The sequence below is a fragment of the Mizuhopecten yessoensis genome, unplaced genomic scaffold, assembly GCF_002113885.1.
Source record: "Mizuhopecten yessoensis strain PY_sf001 unplaced genomic scaffold, ASM211388v2 scaffold1689, whole genome shotgun sequence".
Classification (NCBI taxonomy): Eukaryota; Metazoa; Mollusca; class Bivalvia; order Pectinida; family Pectinidae; genus Mizuhopecten; species Mizuhopecten yessoensis.
Window position 1 is genome coordinate 293,418 of NW_018404172.1, and position 21,185 is coordinate 314,602.

At 40.1% G+C, this 21,185-nt stretch overlaps 1 protein-coding gene across 1 annotated transcript; it reads right to left on the reverse strand.

Annotated features, from left to right (window-relative positions):
• Positions 1 to 1,900: 1,900 nt before the first annotated feature.
• On the reverse strand, positions 1,901 to 16,382 carry LOC110466643 (bile acid-CoA:amino acid N-acyltransferase-like). Its single transcript, XM_021523284.1, has 9 exons — positions 16,173 to 16,382; positions 10,683 to 11,019; positions 10,036 to 10,299; positions 9,538 to 9,707; positions 8,651 to 8,764; positions 8,158 to 8,243; positions 3,294 to 3,378; positions 2,747 to 2,996; positions 1,901 to 2,426 (listed from the first exon to the last, which is right to left on the reverse strand). The coding sequence occupies exons 1-9, from the start codon at positions 16,245 to 16,247 to the stop codon at positions 2,326 to 2,328; spliced, it is 1,482 nt and encodes a 493-aa protein (XP_021378959.1). The 5' UTR covers positions 16,248 to 16,382; the 3' UTR covers positions 1,901 to 2,325.
• Between the last annotated feature and the right edge of the window lie 4,803 nt (positions 16,383 to 21,185).

Sequence of the window (21,185 nt, forward strand, 5' to 3'; positions counted from 1 at the left end):
AGTATATATAAGCCCCTGTGACGGTTAATTTTATAACCCGCGGCGATTTATAAAGTGTTGTAACTATAGGCATCTTTAATAACATGATGTATTGCACGAGTTATCGGATTTCATCACCTTCCATCCTCGAAATCCATGGGTTACGCTCATCTAGAGCGTATAGGTGGTTCGACCTAGAGCGTGGACCTTATTAGCGCAAACATTTTTAGATATGTGCGGCAAAACTTTATAAAAACCAGCAAGGTATTTTGAGTTCAAATTGTATTTACAATTTAAATTAATAGACGGCATTGATGAGTTGTAATAACTTGTGCCTAATCCTTTAGTCTACTTTTGGCAATACATATGTTTAAACTAAAAACTATCTTAGCAGTTCAGTTGACTGGGCGGGACATTAACAAAGTAGAAATAAAATCATGACCTCACTTCTTTCCAATTTTGAGAACTTTCTGTAAACCGAATAGCTACTTCCTTATGTCATACTGCACCTAGAAATGTTTGTGTGCCTATATCTGAGCTAAAAACACCGAAATTGTACGTTTGAAACTGTTACGTTAAACTTGTGTTTTTATTGTAAATAAAAACAAAAACAAACAAAAACGTACCATCAACAGCGACTACAACTGGACCTTTATTTAAATGGTAAACACGAACTTTTTGATATCTTGAAAAGCTTAAGTTTCTCGCTTTTCGAAGATGTTCACACTGTGAACATCTTCGAAAAGCGAGAAACTTAACCTTTTAAATCAAATCGGTGCCATGATGCCTTGGTGACATCATTTTAAAATTTGTTTTACAAAAAAAAAGTGACATGAATATTTTGCGTTCTCGGCCTCTTCTGGAGGCAAATAGAATACTTATTGGTGTTTTTCGAAAGGGAATTTAGACAGCTGGCAAAGAATGTTATGTACATATTTTTCAGCCATTAAGCTAACGAACATTTACTTTTGACACGTGTCAACAAAACATCCTGCAACTTTTATTTGATTGTACCGGTAAACCCTACATTTTGGTATGATTTGAAAGATACCTTTCTCGCTTCAGAAGATGTTAAGTTCATATAATTCGGATTAATGATAACTTATCGTTTAAAATTTAAATACATGTAAATAAATAAAAAGCGACTCTACCTTTTAAAAGATTAACCCTCTGTTCTTTGTATCATTTGAAACCTTTTAACTTGCCTCTATTTTTTTTTATACAAAAAAAGGGACCTGCACCTTAAAAACCAACAAATATTGCATAATGTGGCCATTTTTTCGTCGTATAACGCTGCTTACCATTGAAAAAATACCATCATAACGGCGCGAATGCATAAAATCATGAGGCCACCCTCGAAACATTACTGGAAAATTATACTTTCATATTAGCATAGAGTTAGCCGACTGGCGGTTCAATCAATCTCAACTTTATTTGTTTTACAACTATTGTCAACCAATTTTTCCATCTCAGTACTTTGATCGACAAAAGGTCTACATGTGTGAGGAAATCTTGAGTACTCCGAGAAAACGCATGTGGCTGGGCAGGTCATCCGTTACGTTTCCACGCCCGATCGTAGACTTGGACCCCGACCGACCTGGTGAAAGGCGAGTGCTACATCCTACATGTACTAGTACAACAATAACACAAAACCGTAATAGCAGCTGCCAATGTCCCTTTTCTTAGCAAATATAATTTAGTTTTCCAAGCGTATGAATACAATTCCGACCAATTAGATTAACTGGTGTTTCTAACAGGTCACACAGAGGTTCAATAAAGGGAGAAGACACAGATAAGCATGTTCACACCAGGTGAAGGTCTATTCTGTGGTGTTTTGGTGGTTTTCGAAAAAAACAATAGTCCGCCATTGCCAAGGCTTAACTGAAGCAACTACCAGCACATGTACACAAGCCACTATATATATACAAACTACATTTTTATTTTACAACAATTTTGACACAAGTAATTCCAAGTTATATCATTACTCTTGTTGACCCAGATAAAAGCGCAGTGAGGGTCTTAATGTTAAGGGGAGCAGACAATTTGGAGTGCAGGCATTGAACCCCGGCCGTCTTTGTGAAAGGGGAGTGCAATAACCACTGCGCCACCCGACCACTGTCGCATGAATTACCACAAACATGACTTGAATTATCACAAACATCAATAATTTATATTTGTCATTAACATTCACACTTCATTATCATAAACATGAACTTTATTATAGCAAATATCAAATGTCTTGGCCATTGTGACTGTGACTGTCCGGGTTGTGAGAGTCCTCAGCTAATTTGTTACTTGTCATACAGTGACGGTCTTGAGGATCAACTGTTAAAGTGCGTCTTTTCATCACATCAGGTGTGTCTTGAGGAAGCTAATTGCTCGCTGCCATGCCTCCATTTGCGCCGCTGCGTGTTCCTTGGGATATCCTCCCGACAGTAACATGTTATCTATACACAATTGTAAAGAACCACATTTAAATACAATTAACTGTTTGTAGAAATTTTAAGAGATAGATAGTTTATGAATTGTCTTTATAAAAGTATTAGGGATTATGAGACAGTCTAAGTGAAAGCAAAGAAAAACACAGTGTTTCTTCTATGAAATTCAAATCCGAACCTGGAGATTAAATTTTTCAAAAGAATACAATTGTAGCTCAAACAGATCTCAGAATTGGGTTTCTGAATAAAACGTTTTTCCAGAATTTGTCAAAATACAAATCCTAGTTGATACAATAACACTTGTGATAGTGATGGTACTTCTAACTTACTGTGCTGATGTTTCGGGTTCTTTATGTTGACTGCCAATTGGATCTTGTCAGCAGCATCAACAACTCGACACAAAGGGGTGTGGGGTGGCTCGATTAAATGCCCTGCACCCGGATATACCACAAACTCGGCCTTTTCGCGGCGGTAGTCTTGTGGCATGATTTTCTCATAAAAGTGGACATTATGTTCCATCTGGGTCATTAGATCATCGCCACCAGAAATCGTCAGGAGGCGGGCGCCATGTGTCCAGGGCTACAACAGAGATAGACTTTCTGAAATAGCAATACATTCCGACAGAAACATAGACCGATAATGAGTGTCGAGTAGTGCAAGGCACAGATGCACGGACGGATTCACAAATTTTAATAGGGTTGCGGTATGATATTTTAGGAGGCTACAAATAAAAAGTCCCCTGTGGAGACTAAAAACTGATCAACAACCCACATTGCAATTCGTTGGACATCTATCTTTTTATTTCTGTCCTACCCATTTCCAATTCAAGGTGTCTCCCTAGACACCCGTCTTTATGTAGCCTTACTCCACACTCACCTTCAAAAAAGAATCGTCAGCGACATCAAACATATTCCTTACTGACAATCCTTCCTCTGTCACTATGATTTGTGTCTCATCGATTCTGGAAATTGACGAAATAACTAATTTAGTAATAGGATATTTACTTCAAAGACGATTATTACAAATAATCTGTGCATTAACTACCACATAGATCCTATTAGATTTGAATTTCTTCTTATGTATATTCATTTTAGAGAAACTGGTAAAGGTATCCATTTCAGAGACCAGGAAAATAATGATAATTAAATATATTTTCTATTAAGTGATGTTCCTAGATTATGAGCAATTAATGTCTATGGTTTTTTAATTTGAAAACAAGGCATCACAAGTAATACCAATCCCCTCGCATGCACACATTGTGTGTCATATTTATGAGGAAACGAATAGATAATTCAATGATGTAATAGTAATTGCCCTAGCGATTGCATCTGTTGAAGGTATTGTCATGGCAAACAATTGTATCAAATCCATTGAGGAATGAAGTCGATAGAGCGATGACAAAGTTTTTCTAAAAATAGTAACAGTGAATTTGAACTTTCACGCAGTAACCCGAAATGCAAATTGTTTAAGGTATTGTCATACCAAACACTTGTTTCAAGTTTCATGAAATTCTGTTGTGGAATGCAGTCGCTAGAGCGATGACAAAGTTGTTTTCAAAAAATAGTGACAGTCACCTTGCCTTCAACGCAGTTACCCAAAACGCGAACTTATTCAAGGTATTGTCATACCAAACACTTGTATAAACAGAAATGAAGTCGCTAGAGTGTAACATACGTACAGTACTTACGGGCGCAATCCTATATCTCCTCGAACTTTAGTTGCGAGGGGATAATGAAAATTATCATGAGTTAACTCTTTCACCCCTATTTAACTTTAGTAGACTCTACCATGCATTGATATGGATGAGACCATTTGGTCTACAGTGGTGAAAGGGTAAACTACTGTATGTAAAGCATGACAGGGTGATCGAGTCCATACTTTACCTAGTATTGGACCCGTAATCCCGTCCATGATATGTCCAAAAGCGTTTAGTACTTACCTAGTATTGGACCCTTAATCCCGTCCATGATATGTCCAAAAGCGTTTAATACTTACCTAGTATTGGACCCGTAATCCCGTCCATGATATGTCCAAAAGCGTTTAATACTTACCTAGTATTGGACCCTTAATCCCGTCCATGATATGTCCAAAAGCGTTTAATACTTACCTAGTATTGGACCCTTAATCCCGTCCATGATATGTCCAAAAGCGTTTAATACTTACCTAGTATTGGACCCTTAATCCCGTCCATGATATGTCCAAAAGCGTTTAATACTTACCTAGTATTGGACCCTTAATCCCGTCCATGATATGTCCAAAAGCGTTTAATACTTACCTAGTATTGGACCCTTAATCCCGTCCATGATATGTCCAAAAGCGTTTAATACTTACCTAGTATTGGACCCTTAATCCCGTCCATGATATGTCCAAAAGCGTTTAATACTTACCTAGTATTGGACCCTTAATCCCGTCCATGATATGTCCAAAAGCGTTTAATACTTACCTAGTATTGGACCCTTAATCCCGTCCATGATATGTCCAAAAGCGTTTAATACTTACCTAGTATTGGACCCTTAATCCCGTCCATGATATGTCCAAAAGCGTTTAATACTTACCTAGTATTGGACCCTTAATCCCGTCCATGATATGTCCAAAAGCGTTTAATACTTACCTAGTATTGGACCCTTAATCCCGTCCATGATATGTCCAAAAGCGTTTAATACTTACCTAGTATTGGACCCTTAATCCCGTCCATGATATGTCCAAAAGCGTTTAATACTTACCTAGTATTGGACCCTTAATCCCGTCCATGATATGTCCAAAAGCGTTTAATACTTACCTAGTATTGGACCCTTAATCCCGTCCATGATATGTCCAAAAGCGTTTAATACTTACCTAGTATTGGACCCTTAATCCCGTCCATGATATGTCCAAAAGCGTTTAATACTTACCTAGTATTGGACCCTTAATCCCGTCCATGATATGTCCAAAAGCGTTTAATACTTACCTAGTATTGGACCCTTAATCCCGTCCATGATATGTCCAAAAGCGTTTAATACTTACCTAGTATTGGACCCTTAATCCCGTCCATGATATGTCCAAAAGCGTTTAATACTTACCTAGTATTGGACCCTTAATCCCGTCCATGATATGTCCAAAAGCGTTTAATACTTACCTAGTATTGGACCCTTAATCCCGTCCATGATATGTCCAAAAGCGTTTAATACTTACCTAGTATTGGACCCTTAATCCCGTCCATGATATGTCCAAAAGCGTTTAATACTTACCTAGTATTGGACCCTTAATCCCGTCCATGATATGTCCAAAAGCGTTTAATACTTACCTAGTATTGGACCCTTAATCCCGTCCATGATATGTCCAAAAGCGTTTAATACTTACCTAGTATTGGACCCTTAATCCCGTCCATGATATGTCCAAAAGCGTTTAATACTTACCTAGTATTGGACCCTTAATCCCGTCCATGATATGTCCAAAAGCGTTTAATACTTACCTAGTATTGGACCCTTAATCCCGTCCATGATATGTCCAAAAGCGTTTAATACTTACCTAGTATTGGACCCTTAATCCCGTCCATGATATGTCCAAAAGCGTTTAATACTTACCTAGTATTGGACCCTTAATCCCGTCCATGATATGTCCAAAAGCGTTTAATACTTACCTAGTATTGGACCCTTAATCCCGTCCATGATATGTCCAAAAGCGTTTAATACTTACCTAGTATTGGACCCTTAATCCCGTCCATGATATGTCCAAAAGCGTTTAATACTTACCTAGTATTGGACCCTTAATCCCGTCCATGATATGTCCAAAAGCGTTTAATACTTACCTAGTATTGGACCCTTAATCCCGTCCATGATATGTCCAAAAGCGTTTAATACTTACCTAGTATTGGACCCTTAATCCCGTCCATGATATGTCCAAAAGCGTTTAATACTTACCTAGTATTGGACCCTTAATCCCGTCCATGATATGTCCAAAAGCGTTTAATACTTACCTAGTATTGGACCCTTAATCCCGTCCATGATATGTCCAAAAGCGTTTAATACTTACCTAGTATTGGACCCTTAATCCCGACCATGATATGTCCAAAAGCGGTTAGTACTTACCTAGTATTGGACCCTTAATCCCGTCCATGATATGTCCAAAAGCGTTTAATACTTACCTAGTATTGGACCCGTAATCCCGACCATGATATGTCCAAAAGCGTTAAATACTTACCTTGTATTGGACCCGTAATCCTGACAATGATATGTCCAAAAGCGGTTAGTACCTTATCTAGTATTGAACCCTTAATCCCGACCATGATATGTCCAAAAGCGGTTAGTACCTTACCTAGGATTTGACCCTTAATCCCGACCATGATATGTCCAAAACCGGTTAGTACCTTACCTAGGATTGGACCCGTGATCCCGTTCATGATATGTCAAAAAGCGGTTAGTACCTTACCTAGTATTGGACCCGTGATCCCGTCCAGGATATGTCCAAAAGCGGTTAATACTTACCTAGTATTTGACCCTTAATCCCGTCCATGATATGTCCAAAAGCGGTTAGTACTTTACCTAGTATTGGACCCGTGATCCCGTTCATGATATGTCAAAAAGCGTTTAATACTTACCTAGTACTGGACCCGTAATCCCGACCATGATATGTCCAAAAGCGTTTAATACTTATCTAGTATTGGACCCGTGATCCCGTCCATGATATGTCCAAAAGCGGTTATTACCTTACCTAGTATCGGACCCATACTCCCGTCCATGATATGTCCAAAAGCTGTTAGTACTTTACCTAGTATTGGACCCTTAATCCCGACCATGATATGTCCAAAAGCGTTTAATACTTATCTAGATGTCCAAAAGCGTTTAATACTTACTTAGTATTGGATCCGTAATCCCGTCCATGATATGGCCAAAAGCGGTTAGTACCTTACCTAGTATTGGACCCGTGATCCCGTCCATGATATGTCCAAAAGCGTTTAATACTTACCTAGTATTGGATCCGTAATCCCGTCCATGATATGTCCAAAAGCGGTTAGTACCTTACCTAGTATTGGGCTCATACTCCCGACCGTGATATGTCCAAAAGCGGATAGAACTTTACCTAGTATTGGACTCATACTCCCGTCCGTGATATGTCCAAAAGCGGTTAGTACCTTACCTAGTATTGGACCCGTGATCCCGTCCATGATATGTCCAAAAGCTCTTAGTACCTTACCTAGTATTGGACTCATACTCCCGACCGTGATATGTCCAAAAGCGGTTAGTACTTTACCTAGTATTGGACTCATACTCCCGACCGTGATATGTCCAAAAGCGGTTAGTACTTTACCTAGTATTGGACTCATACTCCCGTCCGTGATATGTCCAAAAGCGGTTAGTACCTTACCTAGTATTGGACCCATACTCCCGTCCATGATATGTCCAAAAGCGTTTAATACTTACCTAGTATTGGATCCGTAATCCCGTCCATGATATGGCCAAAAGCGGTTAGTACCTTACCTAGTATTGGACCCATACTCCCGTCCATGATATGTCCAAAAGCGTTTAATACTTACCTAGTATTGGACCCGTAATCCCGACCATGATATGTCCAAAAGCGGTTAGTACCTTACCTAGTATTGGGCTCATACTCCCGACCGTGATATGTCCAAAAGCGGATAGAACTTTACCTAGTATTGGACTCATACTCCCGTCCGTGATATGTCCAAAAGCGGTTAGTACCTTACCTAGTATTGGGCTCATACTCCCGACCGTGATATGTCCAAAAGCGGATAGTACTTTACCTAGTATTGGACTCATACTCCCGACCGTGATATGTCCAAAAGCGGTTAGCATATGGCATTCCATTAATGTTGACGACTGCTCTGATCTGAAATAAAGCAACTGTGTATCTACACTAACGGGTTCAGCATGAATCTGCGTCATTTACATCCGAAAAAGGAATTTATTAAAAGTGAGTAACAGTTGGCAAGAGATAGTTAATGAATGGTACGATCTTACTTTTCAAAGCATATCCTTAACCCTACTACCATTTTATTTTATGTTTCTCCTTCTCAGTCGATAGCACAAACATAAACATGATGATCACGAGTTCTTATTTTAAAAAAGGAATCGTTTACACATTCACATATATTAAATTTTCCACAAGATATGCATCAAATCAGACTTCAACGGCAACTATGTATACACTTGAACTACATGTAGTAAGATGCCTTTTGACGCTCGGAAGAGTTTCCACTATTGCTATCAACTGTGGTATAAACTAAGTATACGTACGTTCGGAATAGTCTGCGCCATCCACAATGCCACGGTTCCTCCAAGACACAAAGACAATATGCCCACGCCATCAGACCGCACTTCTGGTAATTTAGCGAACCATTCCGCCGCTTCCTGTTAGTTCAAATTAAACAGACTTTATTATTGTTCTATTAAAGATCCCTGTCCAACTGCACAGTTTTCTTTTTTCGTATTTACAGTATCTCCCCTTCATTTCGTTGCCGACATTACCATGGCATATTACAGCCAGGACATTTTCATTGACCGGGTAGCTTAGTCGGTTAGAGCAACAGCATAACAATCCGGAGTTCAGTTCACACTTAGCACACTGTTATTACTTATATTTTGTTTACTTTAATTTGTTACTTGTTTTCATTAAAAGTCCCGCAATTAAGGTATGTTTTTCTTCAATCTGAATAAATACAGCTGTTCATTATCACGTACCGCATGATAGCCGTAGGTATTTTTTATTAACATCTGATTTTAATGAGATTGGGTTTTCTTCTATTGGTATGCCGCGAAAATACGTGAAATTTGTATCGTCGTATTTTTTATCGTCCTGACTGTTAATTTCCCAATCAATTGGTTGGTTTATTTTCTTATTCGCCCCATCACTAAATTACTAAATTAAGGTGACATATCTGTTCGATATCTTAATCGACTACTCTAATCAACCATGCTGAGCAGGTCAGAAAGTAAATCCTACAATGTCATATATTGAGCTAAACATACCATGTTCCTTACAAATCTGAAGCCGAAATATCTGCGTTTTTGCCGTACATACGAACTCCACTAGTTACCCATTTGTTATTTGTTTCGGGTTTCTTCTACATCAAACGTTGATTCTATTATAAAGTCTTCGTTATCGCTTGGTACTTTATAGTCACCTCCAAATAGCTGAGTTCGATATCCACCAATGTCTGTGGCAGACCCTTCCCGTGCACGTAGGACAAGGACATAGTGGCGAACCCCCGGGATGCAAGGAGAGCCGCCCGTCCCTCCACGATAGTCACCAGGCCGCCGTACATATCTACTACCCCCGGGAATGGACCAGGCCCTGCGGTACAAGATACTTGATTAATCAATACATGTAACCAATCGGGAAGCCATCGATGCCCAAATCACAGCATCAATTAGGGTATCAGCCATCTAACTGTTCCGTCAATATAAAGACCAGCGTTTCGTATACTGACAGCATTGGAAGTTAAAGATTCCTTCGCGTAATAACCAGAAGTTTATATGCAGGGCACATTGGCAAGACATAGACTGACCCCATAATCAGACTAATAAAGCAAACATCGAATACTGGCTCTTTCGAATACCTTAATGATCTCATGGATTAAAACTGAGAACAGTAAATACACAACCTTTTGTGAAATACTTACCTTCTGGTAGGAAGAGAGTGCCTTGTATTCTGGGGTGATCTATGGGTATTCGTCTTGTATTTTGAGATTTGTACCATCGTTTGTGTTCAACTGATGCTAAAACGTTTGTTTTATTTTTGAGGTAGTCCCAAGGACTGTCTGATTCTGGGAACACACTGAAGGTAATTATCCTTGGTTTGATAGCTCTGGTTTGGAACATGCGCAGGTGTGACGGTAACCATGGCGCTGCCACCATACTCCAAATTAAACCGCAAGGGTCCGCTTCTGTAGATAAAACAGCAATTAGGAATAACACAGGAATGAAAAAAAACCCAAGGGAAATAGTCCAGAAAAATCATTATAAGTAACGCATGATTCTCCGTAATTCAACAATTATAGGTAGCCGACAACATCTCCGTTGAATTTGGCGGAAGAATATTGCAACAGTAACACTAGCCTTCCCTGAATATGACCTTCATATGTTTCTGTTACATTACTACTCCAGATTCTAATCAAAACTACAAGATTCCCTTATGACCAATCAATTAAAAGGGTCGGCGTTTTTAAAAGTCGTCATGATAAGTTCAGTTTTATCATCACTTTAAGATTAGCTCTATTGTGCAAGTTGATGATGTACAGTACTTATTAATACAACAATACAATCATACCATCATAACTGCCGTTGATTGGTGTATCTGTGCTCAAATCTACAACACCTCCATCATTGGCACGAAACAAACCATGTGACCAGAAAAGGTTTTCGTCATGTACTGCCGTTGCTATGACAGTGACCCTGTCGTTAGGAGGCAGTCCCGTAACCTTGACAACAACATTTTCGTCCACCAGACACTCGGGCTTGTCCACGCTCAGTCTAACACCAGGACTGGATGACGTCATTAGTCCCATCGATTGTGTACAGGAAAATTTGTACTTCTGTGACAGCCGTGGACATACAACATGCTCATTGGCCAATAAACGCACAAGTCGCCGCGTTGTCTTCCGAGTCTGCAAATCATTAAACATTTTGTACTATTGTTTTACGTTTTAAATACCGACATCAACCCTGTTAGTTTAAACTTATCTTATTGCAATATAATTACAAAAGGATTGGACACAAGTTATTGCAACTTATAAACGCCCTTTCCATAATGGTATACAACATAAAAATATAATGCAATTTCTAATAATACATAAATTAATTTACAACAAACACATACTCCAGAGAGAGAGAGAGAGAGAGAGAGAGAGATTTTAGTCGGAATCACTTCAAGATAACAAACTTATAACAATGTTATATAACAAACTTATCAAGCTTATAACAATGTAATCAACCCTGTAAGCTATGTTCCCTGCGATCTCTATTTCCCAATATCACACAAAACTGTTGGGTATCAAATACACTTTTTTTTTTGTAGAACAATGATACAAAACTTTAAGACTCATTTTTAAAAACTGACCCCACAGAGCTCATTTATCTCATTCTATTTTTATCACAAAGTATACACGTATGTCCCTGCTTTCATCGATGTCATTATTTTGGATTGGTTTTGTTGTTAAAGATTGCTTTGATGTTTTCAGGGGATTATCCGGGTCTTAAATTGAAACAAATAATCGAAAACACCCACAAACATGTCGGCTTCTGTGTTATTGCTTCATACTGCCCAGAACATCTCGGTCACAAGACTGAGAAGGAGCAAAGAAAGTTTCATCCTCGGTTACTCCAGGGGTTTCTCTCACGTCGCTCCCTGCATCCCTGGAATACATCATAGCAAAATTGAAGTCACGCGGCTACTACTTGATTGGTCTCCGGCAAATAATGACCTGACTAATCGCCACGCTGATATCATTTGAAGATTACAGACATCCGACTTAAAAGCCAGTCAATTTAACTGTTATGCGACCGCAAGATATTTTTGATGCACATCGAATGATCAAACTAGTCTTCTTGTCTCATCCATAATGTGACGACAACAGAGCCTTCAATTTTGTTATGACATGTTCCATGAGTGCAGAGTGCGAAAGTAAGCGTAACCCCTGGAGTATCGAGGATGAGAAAGTTCGTATACCTCTCGTTATAATATTCAACCATCCTTAAATTCGGTTTTGGTCGGGGATGACACTTCCTGTATTCATCAATGTCTCACCGTTGAATTGTTGTTTTTTTTTTTTTTTTTTTTTTTTTATAATATTTCATTGTATAGGTGTTATATACAGAAGGAAATGAGGAGCAGGCAAAACCTGTGCCTTCTCAACCTTTACAATGATAAATAAAGCATTGGTAGTGAGGATATAAAGAATATACATATTAACTTGAGTGAATAATGTTTTTTCGTGCTAAATATGACTACGAATTGTCACAGCTATAGTAGTATACAATGAATGTCACAAACAATAGCCAACCAGTCATACACATGTAACAAAGTCGGTTCCGTTGAGTTCAAGTTCTTTATTTTATGAATATATGTAGAAATATTCTTTTCCGCATCTCTTGTTATAATAATATACAACATTTATATAGCGCCCTATATAATTTGTAAAATTACTCTAATGCGCTTTACAACATATGGATAATAGTAATGGTTATAATTGTGAAAACAAACAACAAAGGCTTGCAATCACTTTCATACATTTAACAAGCAATGTGCACATAATTGAACAAAAAAAAGGGGGGTATTTACATGACGTCTTTGCCAAGATTCTAAAATGCAGACGTGAAGAGGTGAGTTTTTATGTCCCTCTTGAACTTGGCCAGGGTATTTGACTTCCTAATAGCAGATGGTAAGCTATTCCACAACGTAGCCGAAACCCTACCAAAGCATCTGTTTCCGTAGGTCACAGTACGAGATTTTGGGACACACAACAAAGATTCTGACTCCGACCGCATTGATCTTGACGGCTGATACAGGGTAACAAGCTCCTGTAGGTACTGAGGAGCTGTTCCATTCAGTGCCTTGTATGTGTATACCAGAATTTTGTACTGCGACCTGTATCGTACAGGTAACCAATGCAACGAATAAAGCGCAGGTGTGATGTGCTCTCTCTTTCGAGTGCGAGTAACTAGCCGTGCTGCAGTGTTCTGGACCCTCTGCAGACGACTAGTTAGTTTGTCAGATATACCACAGAGCAGGGCGTTACCATAATCCAACCGAGAGGTAACAAGTGAATGCACCAAAAACTTGCATGCATCTGCAGTTAGAAACTGCCGAATACAGCCGCAGTTATGCATGGCCAATAACATCTGCCCTACATAAGCGAAATAAATATTTCCTGTCTGGGGTGTTCAGCGTCATTGTCAAGTCCTCTGAGCCTTCTGGATGGAAAACATTGCAATTTGGCATTGTCGTCTGTAGTTTTCTCACCTAATAACACTCGCATCATCAAGCTCCAACACATTGTGAACAGCTGCGTGTGTTCCCTCATCCTCGATACTCGATACTCCAGGGGTTACGCTCTCTGCACCCGATGAATATGTCATAGCAAAATTGAAGACACGCGGTTAGGTATTTGATTGATTTCAGGTAAGGAAAAACCTGACCATCGCTAGTCTGATACCTGTCCTTTGAGCAAAGCCAGTCAATTTTACAGTTATGCGTCCGAGATATCCTTTTTGATGTACATCAAATTATCAAACTAGTCTTCTTGTTTCAATCACAAGGTGGTGCACACTGATCCTTCGATTTTGCTATCACACATTCCAGGGTTGCAGAGAGCGTAATTGAGCGTAACCCCTGGAGTATATAGGTGTTCCCTGGTCATAGACAACTGTTGACATCTCAGTTACCTGTCGTTGGTCACTAGTGCGATATATCCATTCATGGTCGGAAGACTCGATCATCACGCTGAGACTGTCGCCAATCCCGAGGTATCACACCTTCAAACGAACTCACTTCAGGGTCAAAGAGCACATCTACGCGACGACCAACAGACTCTCTCCATTCTAGTTTTGCTGAGGAGTGACAGACTAACAAACAACTTGGTTGATTTTTACAATAGAATGATGTGGAAGGTTATGATTTAAGTCCACTTCAAACGGATACTGTAAGTTTTGACAAAACATCTGCGTCATTGTACGAAATTTCAAAACCAAATGAAGACAATATGGCATCCATCTATGTCCAGTAGCATTCAGTTTTGCAGGGGTCGAAACTTAGCTGAGTGGTTTGTTCATTGTGGAAGTCGTTATACATTTTCAGTAACTGCCCATTTCAACGCAGGCAGGAATTCCAGTTTGTGCTGCGGATATTTTTGTTCAGACTTGCTTCGTCCACGGCAATCTCTACCCAGAGTTGTCGATCCTTACACCACCTACATATAAGTAAGTGTAAAGAACGACATATCTGGGTAGAGATTGTTCGAAGCTCATATTGTCGTTGATACAACATGGTACAAAATCCTCTTCTACAAGCATCTAGGTGCAGATCGAATATTGCGTTGTACTGTGCATATCCTAGGACGGCTGGTGATACCAATTAGTCCATCATTTTCAAAAAAAGAATGTGTTTTGTTCGATACCCAAATGCAATGATGGTGGGTTCTGTAGTTTTTTTCCTGTCTCTGTTTTTCTTAACAAATTCACAGAGTGAATTGTTCAAATGCTTGACTGTCTTGGATAATATCATGATTACACAAGAACTGTTGGCCAGCAACTGTATTAGTGATGTAAAGAGGACAACCGCAAAGTGGGCTAGATCGATCGTAGTGTAAAATTATCTGAATCTTCCTTCAGACAAACAAATTTTGGCAGTTGGCAGTTTGGGTAGCCCAAACAAATACGAATGAAGGAAGGAACCGATAATTTCGTGCTATTTTTGTCTCCTGGAATCAGGTATACGGATGGTGATAGTGGGTCACGATACCTAATTCCAGTGCACTGCAAACCTTCTGACTAATGATTAAAATACTTATGAAACATAAACAGAAAAAGTACTGTAAATATAAGGATTAGCTTTCTGTTGGTCAAGTTATAAGATGATAACTCAAGTTAAGCATGTGTAAATTGAATGGATTGCTTGAATAGATGTGGCTTCACGATCTGTTCAATTTACAGGTGAATAGATGTGGCTTCACGATCTGTTCAATTTACACGTGCTCACTAGATCTTCCTTTGCTGAGTAAGTTGGAACGGTTATGAAAAAATCGCAAGTTTTCTGGAACGGGGTCGCTTTACTAGGTAGGGAACGGCCCGGGTTAGCAACTTTGATAATATTATGGATGTATTGACAGACGGGGCTAGTATATGTGGTCTATCACTTCATTTACATGACATTTACTGCGCAAAATATCCACAATCATATGCGAAAATCTTTATTCGTGCGCTGAAATAAATTAAAAGATGGAAATTTAAATCCGTTCAAGGTATGATATAAGATTACGTGGTTTGTTGTTTAACCTTGTTGATTTCGTAGTTAGTTTCATATATCACATGAAAATATGTACATGTATCATCATTCTGGACATCCTTTCATTGTCTTTTTCATTAATAGTCACTGCATCGATCACTCCATTAAAAGATGTATTAGGAAAGTATTTACTCAAGGCTGCGCATGTGCTCAAAACTAATATGAGACCTATGAGAAGTTCTTTTTACACAAACAATCAAATTTTCTATGTGACGTTTCGATGACTCATGTACTCGTCAGTTTAGAAATAATATGACATTTTTCAGATAAAAACGCCAGAAGTCAGTGTGGTCTCATTGAGGTTATGGCTTTGAAATATACTGAAGATCAGGTAATAAGATAACAATGAAGGACGAAATTGATTCTGGCGTGCCGTTTTATTCATGCTTGTGACGTAATTGGTTCACTTCAAGTACCATGTACTTGGTTCACTTAACATATACACATACTTGTGTATAGTACGAGCGTTGTAATAAAATAGAGTCTTCGACAAGTCTTGTCTGCTGGTCGTTTCTGTGCTTACCTTACACCGGCACGCTAGAATCAAGTTCCCCCTATTTTTGAATGCGCTTACGCACAATACAGCTTAAAATGATAATGTCTCCCTAGGTGTGCAATCCATGCCTCACTGACCTAATCTATGTCATTTTATCGCAGGGAGTTCGTGTACGGACAACGGTCATTCGGAGCAATTAATAGCACGTGTATACAGTACACACAAACATACACACATAATAAAACCTGCATAGATTAACTTACATGTGAGTAAATCTCGGCGCGTCGTAAACACGCTGTTAAAACTGGACTCAAGGCTGACATCGTCAATCTCCCCATGCAGCAGTGTCCAGCTTTACAAAGTCTCAAAGCTCAGTCTCCGTAAACGTGTCATCCCATGGCTAAAGTTGTAATGACACTGGGTTACGGTACTTGAGCTGCGTTTACAAGCGATTCGTGTAATCTCTGACAGCCCGCGTCTAGAAGTATAACATTATCAAAGTACTGGAAGTACTGGCGGTGGATCGTAAACTCTGGTCATTTTAATGAACCTCTGGGTGTACCGTGTTAACTTCTATTCCTTGCTGAATGTTAATTTTATATTTTTTAAACGTTTATTTATTCTAATATTTCTGTTTTTGCAAATATATTCCTACTAGCATATAACGGTAGCCCGGCCTGGCTGTGCCCATTTGCCTCGAGCTTCCCGGTAATAAACAGGAAAATGCTGGGATGAAAATTGACATGTCATTGAATTGTGTACAACTAACTTATGCTGATAAATAATTAATTCTGAGGTGATTTAATAAGTTTTAAACACGAACTTATAGAATCTTATTATTTGGTTACAAGTTCATGGAAGAATGTTATATTATAGACTCTAGGCCTACCGTTACACTTTTTTTTTAAACTTACACAACCACGGGACAACGTTTTCTTTCAAAAGAAATATTCATGACATTGAACACTTTTCCAAATGTTTTTATAAAGTGCATGCATGCATTTACATATCAAAGAAAAAAAGAAGACAAAATAAAACAAGTTTGTTAGATTCATTAGTAAAACTCTGTGACTTCTGGTTTTTCCTTTGGCCACTTTATTCAAGCACCTCGCCCAATACAGGTTTTTTCATGGACCCCATATATTTCCGTATACCCCCTGCAAGTGACTATGTAACTAATATTATACTCCACCTGGGTTGTTTGAGTTGTGTATGCAGGAAAAAAAACACTTTCTCTGAATATTCCATGCGTACGACGACTTCGGGGATCAAGTCCCGCCCCCTGAGTGAAAGGGAGGAGTGTTAACAACTCGACTAATCCGCCCAATTGCTTAATCCATTTAAATAATGTATTATCTTATAAGGTCCGACTTTATGATATTTTCCGTTCAAACATATGGAGCGTATTAGTAAGAAATCGAAGTCGAATATGAGACCAAACCAATGCATAACTTGGCCGTTCTAAAAATATTGTAACGTGACGGGGAGGAGGGTTCCAGAATACAACATTTCACAGCAGAGTTCTATTTACAAGTTTATTTACACTTTATATACAACGTACAACATCACGGTCAGCATAGTCAAGAACAACACCTGAGATAATCCCCTAGCTAATTTACCTCAGCTAAACTATACAGGAGACAGCCTAATCACGTCTGTCCTCCACTAGATCACTCCCCTTTCTTCCCGGACCCCACGCTGGTCTCTCTCAGCTATTACTCCTAGGTGTACCTCAGAGGTCAGCCCTGTAGCAGTGACAGCTCCCATGACCTTAAAGGTCAACTCTCCGGCTCAGCCATGTGCCAGCCTGCCCGCTATCAGTATGGTCCCCCCTCCCGGTGTCAATTAAAGCCTGTACTAAATGCATGCCCCATCATCCTTATCAACCCATTACTCTAAACACAATATACACGATTAGGGATATACAAACACCAATTTATCACACTGCCCCCTCCTTGAAAAAGACATGTGACCCACATGTGTCCTGTCTGAAACTTATTCCAGTTTCCCCTTCCTAAGTACGGAGGCCCAGTGATACCTACGAATCTACAAACGTACAATTTTTACAAAAATGAACTGCTACACTATAATACAAAATATCTCAAAAATGTGAATCTACAATACTTAACATCTATGAACTACCACAAGTACTTAACCAATTCCCACTGTCTATCTTTCAGTCACTCTCTCGTATCACCAACACTTGTGTCCAGGTTAAATGTTCAAATATATCCATATCTGTCCGGAGGTCTACTTAACCTCTTACCACGTCCATAAGCGCATTCACTGTCATCATCTGTAATACTTCCATGCTCTGAGGCAAAGTCTTTGTCGTCAGGAAAATTGCTCTCCCCTAAGACTTTTTCCTGTGTAGTTAACCAGTTTTTATAGTCACCATGGTACGATTTCAAACGATTGAAATGTACAACGCGAGGTTTCGAACTCGGAGTCTTTTGTATACGGAAAACCAAGTCACTTAGGCAGTTCACGATAAGGTACGGACCATCCCAGTTGGATTGAAGTTTAGGACTTATCCCAACCCTCCGTTTTGGATCATGAAGCCACACCGCGTCCCCAGTTTTATATGACTTTGTGTTCGTCCTGTAATCATAGTGTCCCTTTTGTTTTTCTGACGAGTCTTTTATATTCTGTCTTGCCAAATCATGTGCACTGTCGAGGTACTTGACGAGTTTTGACACAAACTGAGGTACACTACCGTTATTGTCCGCTTCCCTCGGCAGGGTGCCGTAGATTAAATCCACAGGAAGACGAACCTCGCGTCCCAACATCATTTCGTTCGGTGAGAACTTTGTTGATGAATGCTCCGCACTACGGTAAGCCATAAGTGCCATGGGAAGAATCTCATCCCAGTCCTTCTGCTCACGTGACACAAATGTTGCCAAAATGTTTTCAACGGTTCGATTGAATCTCTCAATCATTCCATCAGATTGAGGGTGGAGAGCCGTCGTGCGCGTTTTCTCGATACCAAGAAGACGACACATCTCCCGAAATAAGATTGATTCAAAATTGCGGCCTTGGTCGGAATGTATCAGCATAGGAACACCAAACCGGCAGATAAACTGTTCCACTAATGCTGTAGCCACAGTTTCCGCCTCTTGGTCCGGGATAGGGTAAGCCTCAATCCATTTTGTGAAATAGTCGCCAATGACCAAGACATATTTGTTTCCTCGGTCAGACACAGGTAGTGGTCCCATAATGTCCAAAGCTACGCGCTCCATTGGTGCGCCAACATTATAAATTTTCATAGGGGCCCTTGGTGTTTTGTATGGTCGTTTCCTTGCTGAACATTGCTCACAACATCGACACCACTGCTTAACACTACTGCTTATCCCTGGCCAATAGAACCTTTCTTTCACTCTAGACAGAGTCTTGTTTACACCAAGATGGCCAGCTGTAACCGCATTGTGCAAATTTGTCAGCACATCCTCACGGTACTCTGACGGCACGATCAGCTGCCATGACACACGCTTCCCTGTGTCATCTTCCCACCTACGGTGCAACATTCCATCTTTAAGTTCAAGTCTCGTCCATTGGGACCAGAGTGTTTTCACTGCGGTGCTCTCCGTTGATACATCTTCCCACTTTGGCCGGTCCTGAGAGGTCTCCATGTATCTAATGATGGAGCCAATGTCTTTATCGTGTCTTTGTGCACGTGTCATCTCAGCCAGTGAGATTCCACCAATCCATGTAGTGGGTCTGCGTACTGGCTTCCGTACTGCATCACATCTCATATATTGCTTTAACACAGGTTTACCATACTTGTGATCAGCGTTATCACAAAATGAGCAGTCAGTACATGGCCTACGCGACAGACCATCTGCATTTTGGTGCTTAGACCCGCTTCTATGAATTATATCATAGTCATAGGTTCCTAGCGTCTCTATCCATCTAGCAAGCTGTCCTTCAATGTCCTTAAAATTTGTCAACCACCGTAAAGAGCCGTGATCGGTACGGATTGTGAAATGGCGTCCAAACAAATAACAATGGAAATGTTTGACGGAGCTTACTACAGCTAGCAGTTCCTTTCGCGTCACACAATATCTCCGTTCAGCCTTTGTGAGTGCACGACTATAGTACGCAATCACCTTTTCGTGACCTCCCTGTATCTGACTTAGGACAGCGCCTACAGCATCGTTACTGGCATCCGTGTCAAGGATGAACGCGGATCCAGAAGGGTCTGGATAGGCTAATATCGGACTCGTTGTCAATTTTGTTTTTAATGTAGCAAAGGCCTCAGCACACTTGTCAGTCCATGCAAATACACGGTCCTTCTCAGTCAATGCATTTAAAGGTCGAGCAATCTCGGCAAAACCTTTAATGAACTTTCTGTAGTATGAACATAGGCCCACAAAGCTTCGCACATCGCTGACGCACGTAGGTATAGGCCAGTCACGAACTGCCCGTGTCTTAGATGGTTCTGCACTGATTCCCTCCCCGGAGACTATATGACCCAGGTAGGTCACCCTTTTTTTGAATAACTGACATTTGCTCGGACCGAGTTTTAATCCACCCGACTGTAACCGGTCAAACACACCTCCCAAACGTTCTAAGGTGGTGTTCACATCCCGACCAAACACAATCACGTCGTCAAGGTAAACTAAACACGTTTTCCATGAAAGACCCTCTAACACTTTTGACATCAGTCTTTCAAACGTAGCCGGAGCGTTGCAAAGTCCGAATGGCATGACCTTGAACTGGTACAATCCATTTTCCGTTGCAAACGCAGTTACCTCACGATCTTTTGGGTCCATTGCCACCTGCCAGTATCCACTTTGTAAATCCAGGGTACAGAACCATTTCGCATTGACTAGCGCGTCCAACTTGTCATCGATTCGCGACATGGGAAAGGAATCTTTCTTTGTAATGTTATTGACCTTCCTATAGTCCACGCAAAATCGCATTGAGCCATCCTTCTTTTTGACTAAAACAATTGGCGACGCCCATGGGCTAGATGAAGGCTCAATCACGTCCTGATTGATCATACTGTCAACTTGATTGGCCGATTCCTCCCTTTGAGCAAAAGGTAAGCGCCTCGGACGCTGGCGAATAGGTGCACTGTTTTGAGTGTCAATGGTGTGTTTAACCATCGTTGTGTGGCCAAGGTCGCGTTTGTCTTTCGCGAACACGTTTTGATAACGTATCAGAAAATTTTGCAAGTCTCGTGTTTGTTCTTCATCGAGATTAGCGGAAGATTCACGATGCAGGTTCTCCAAATGTGACGGAATAGACATCCTATCCCCTTCGTAAGACACACT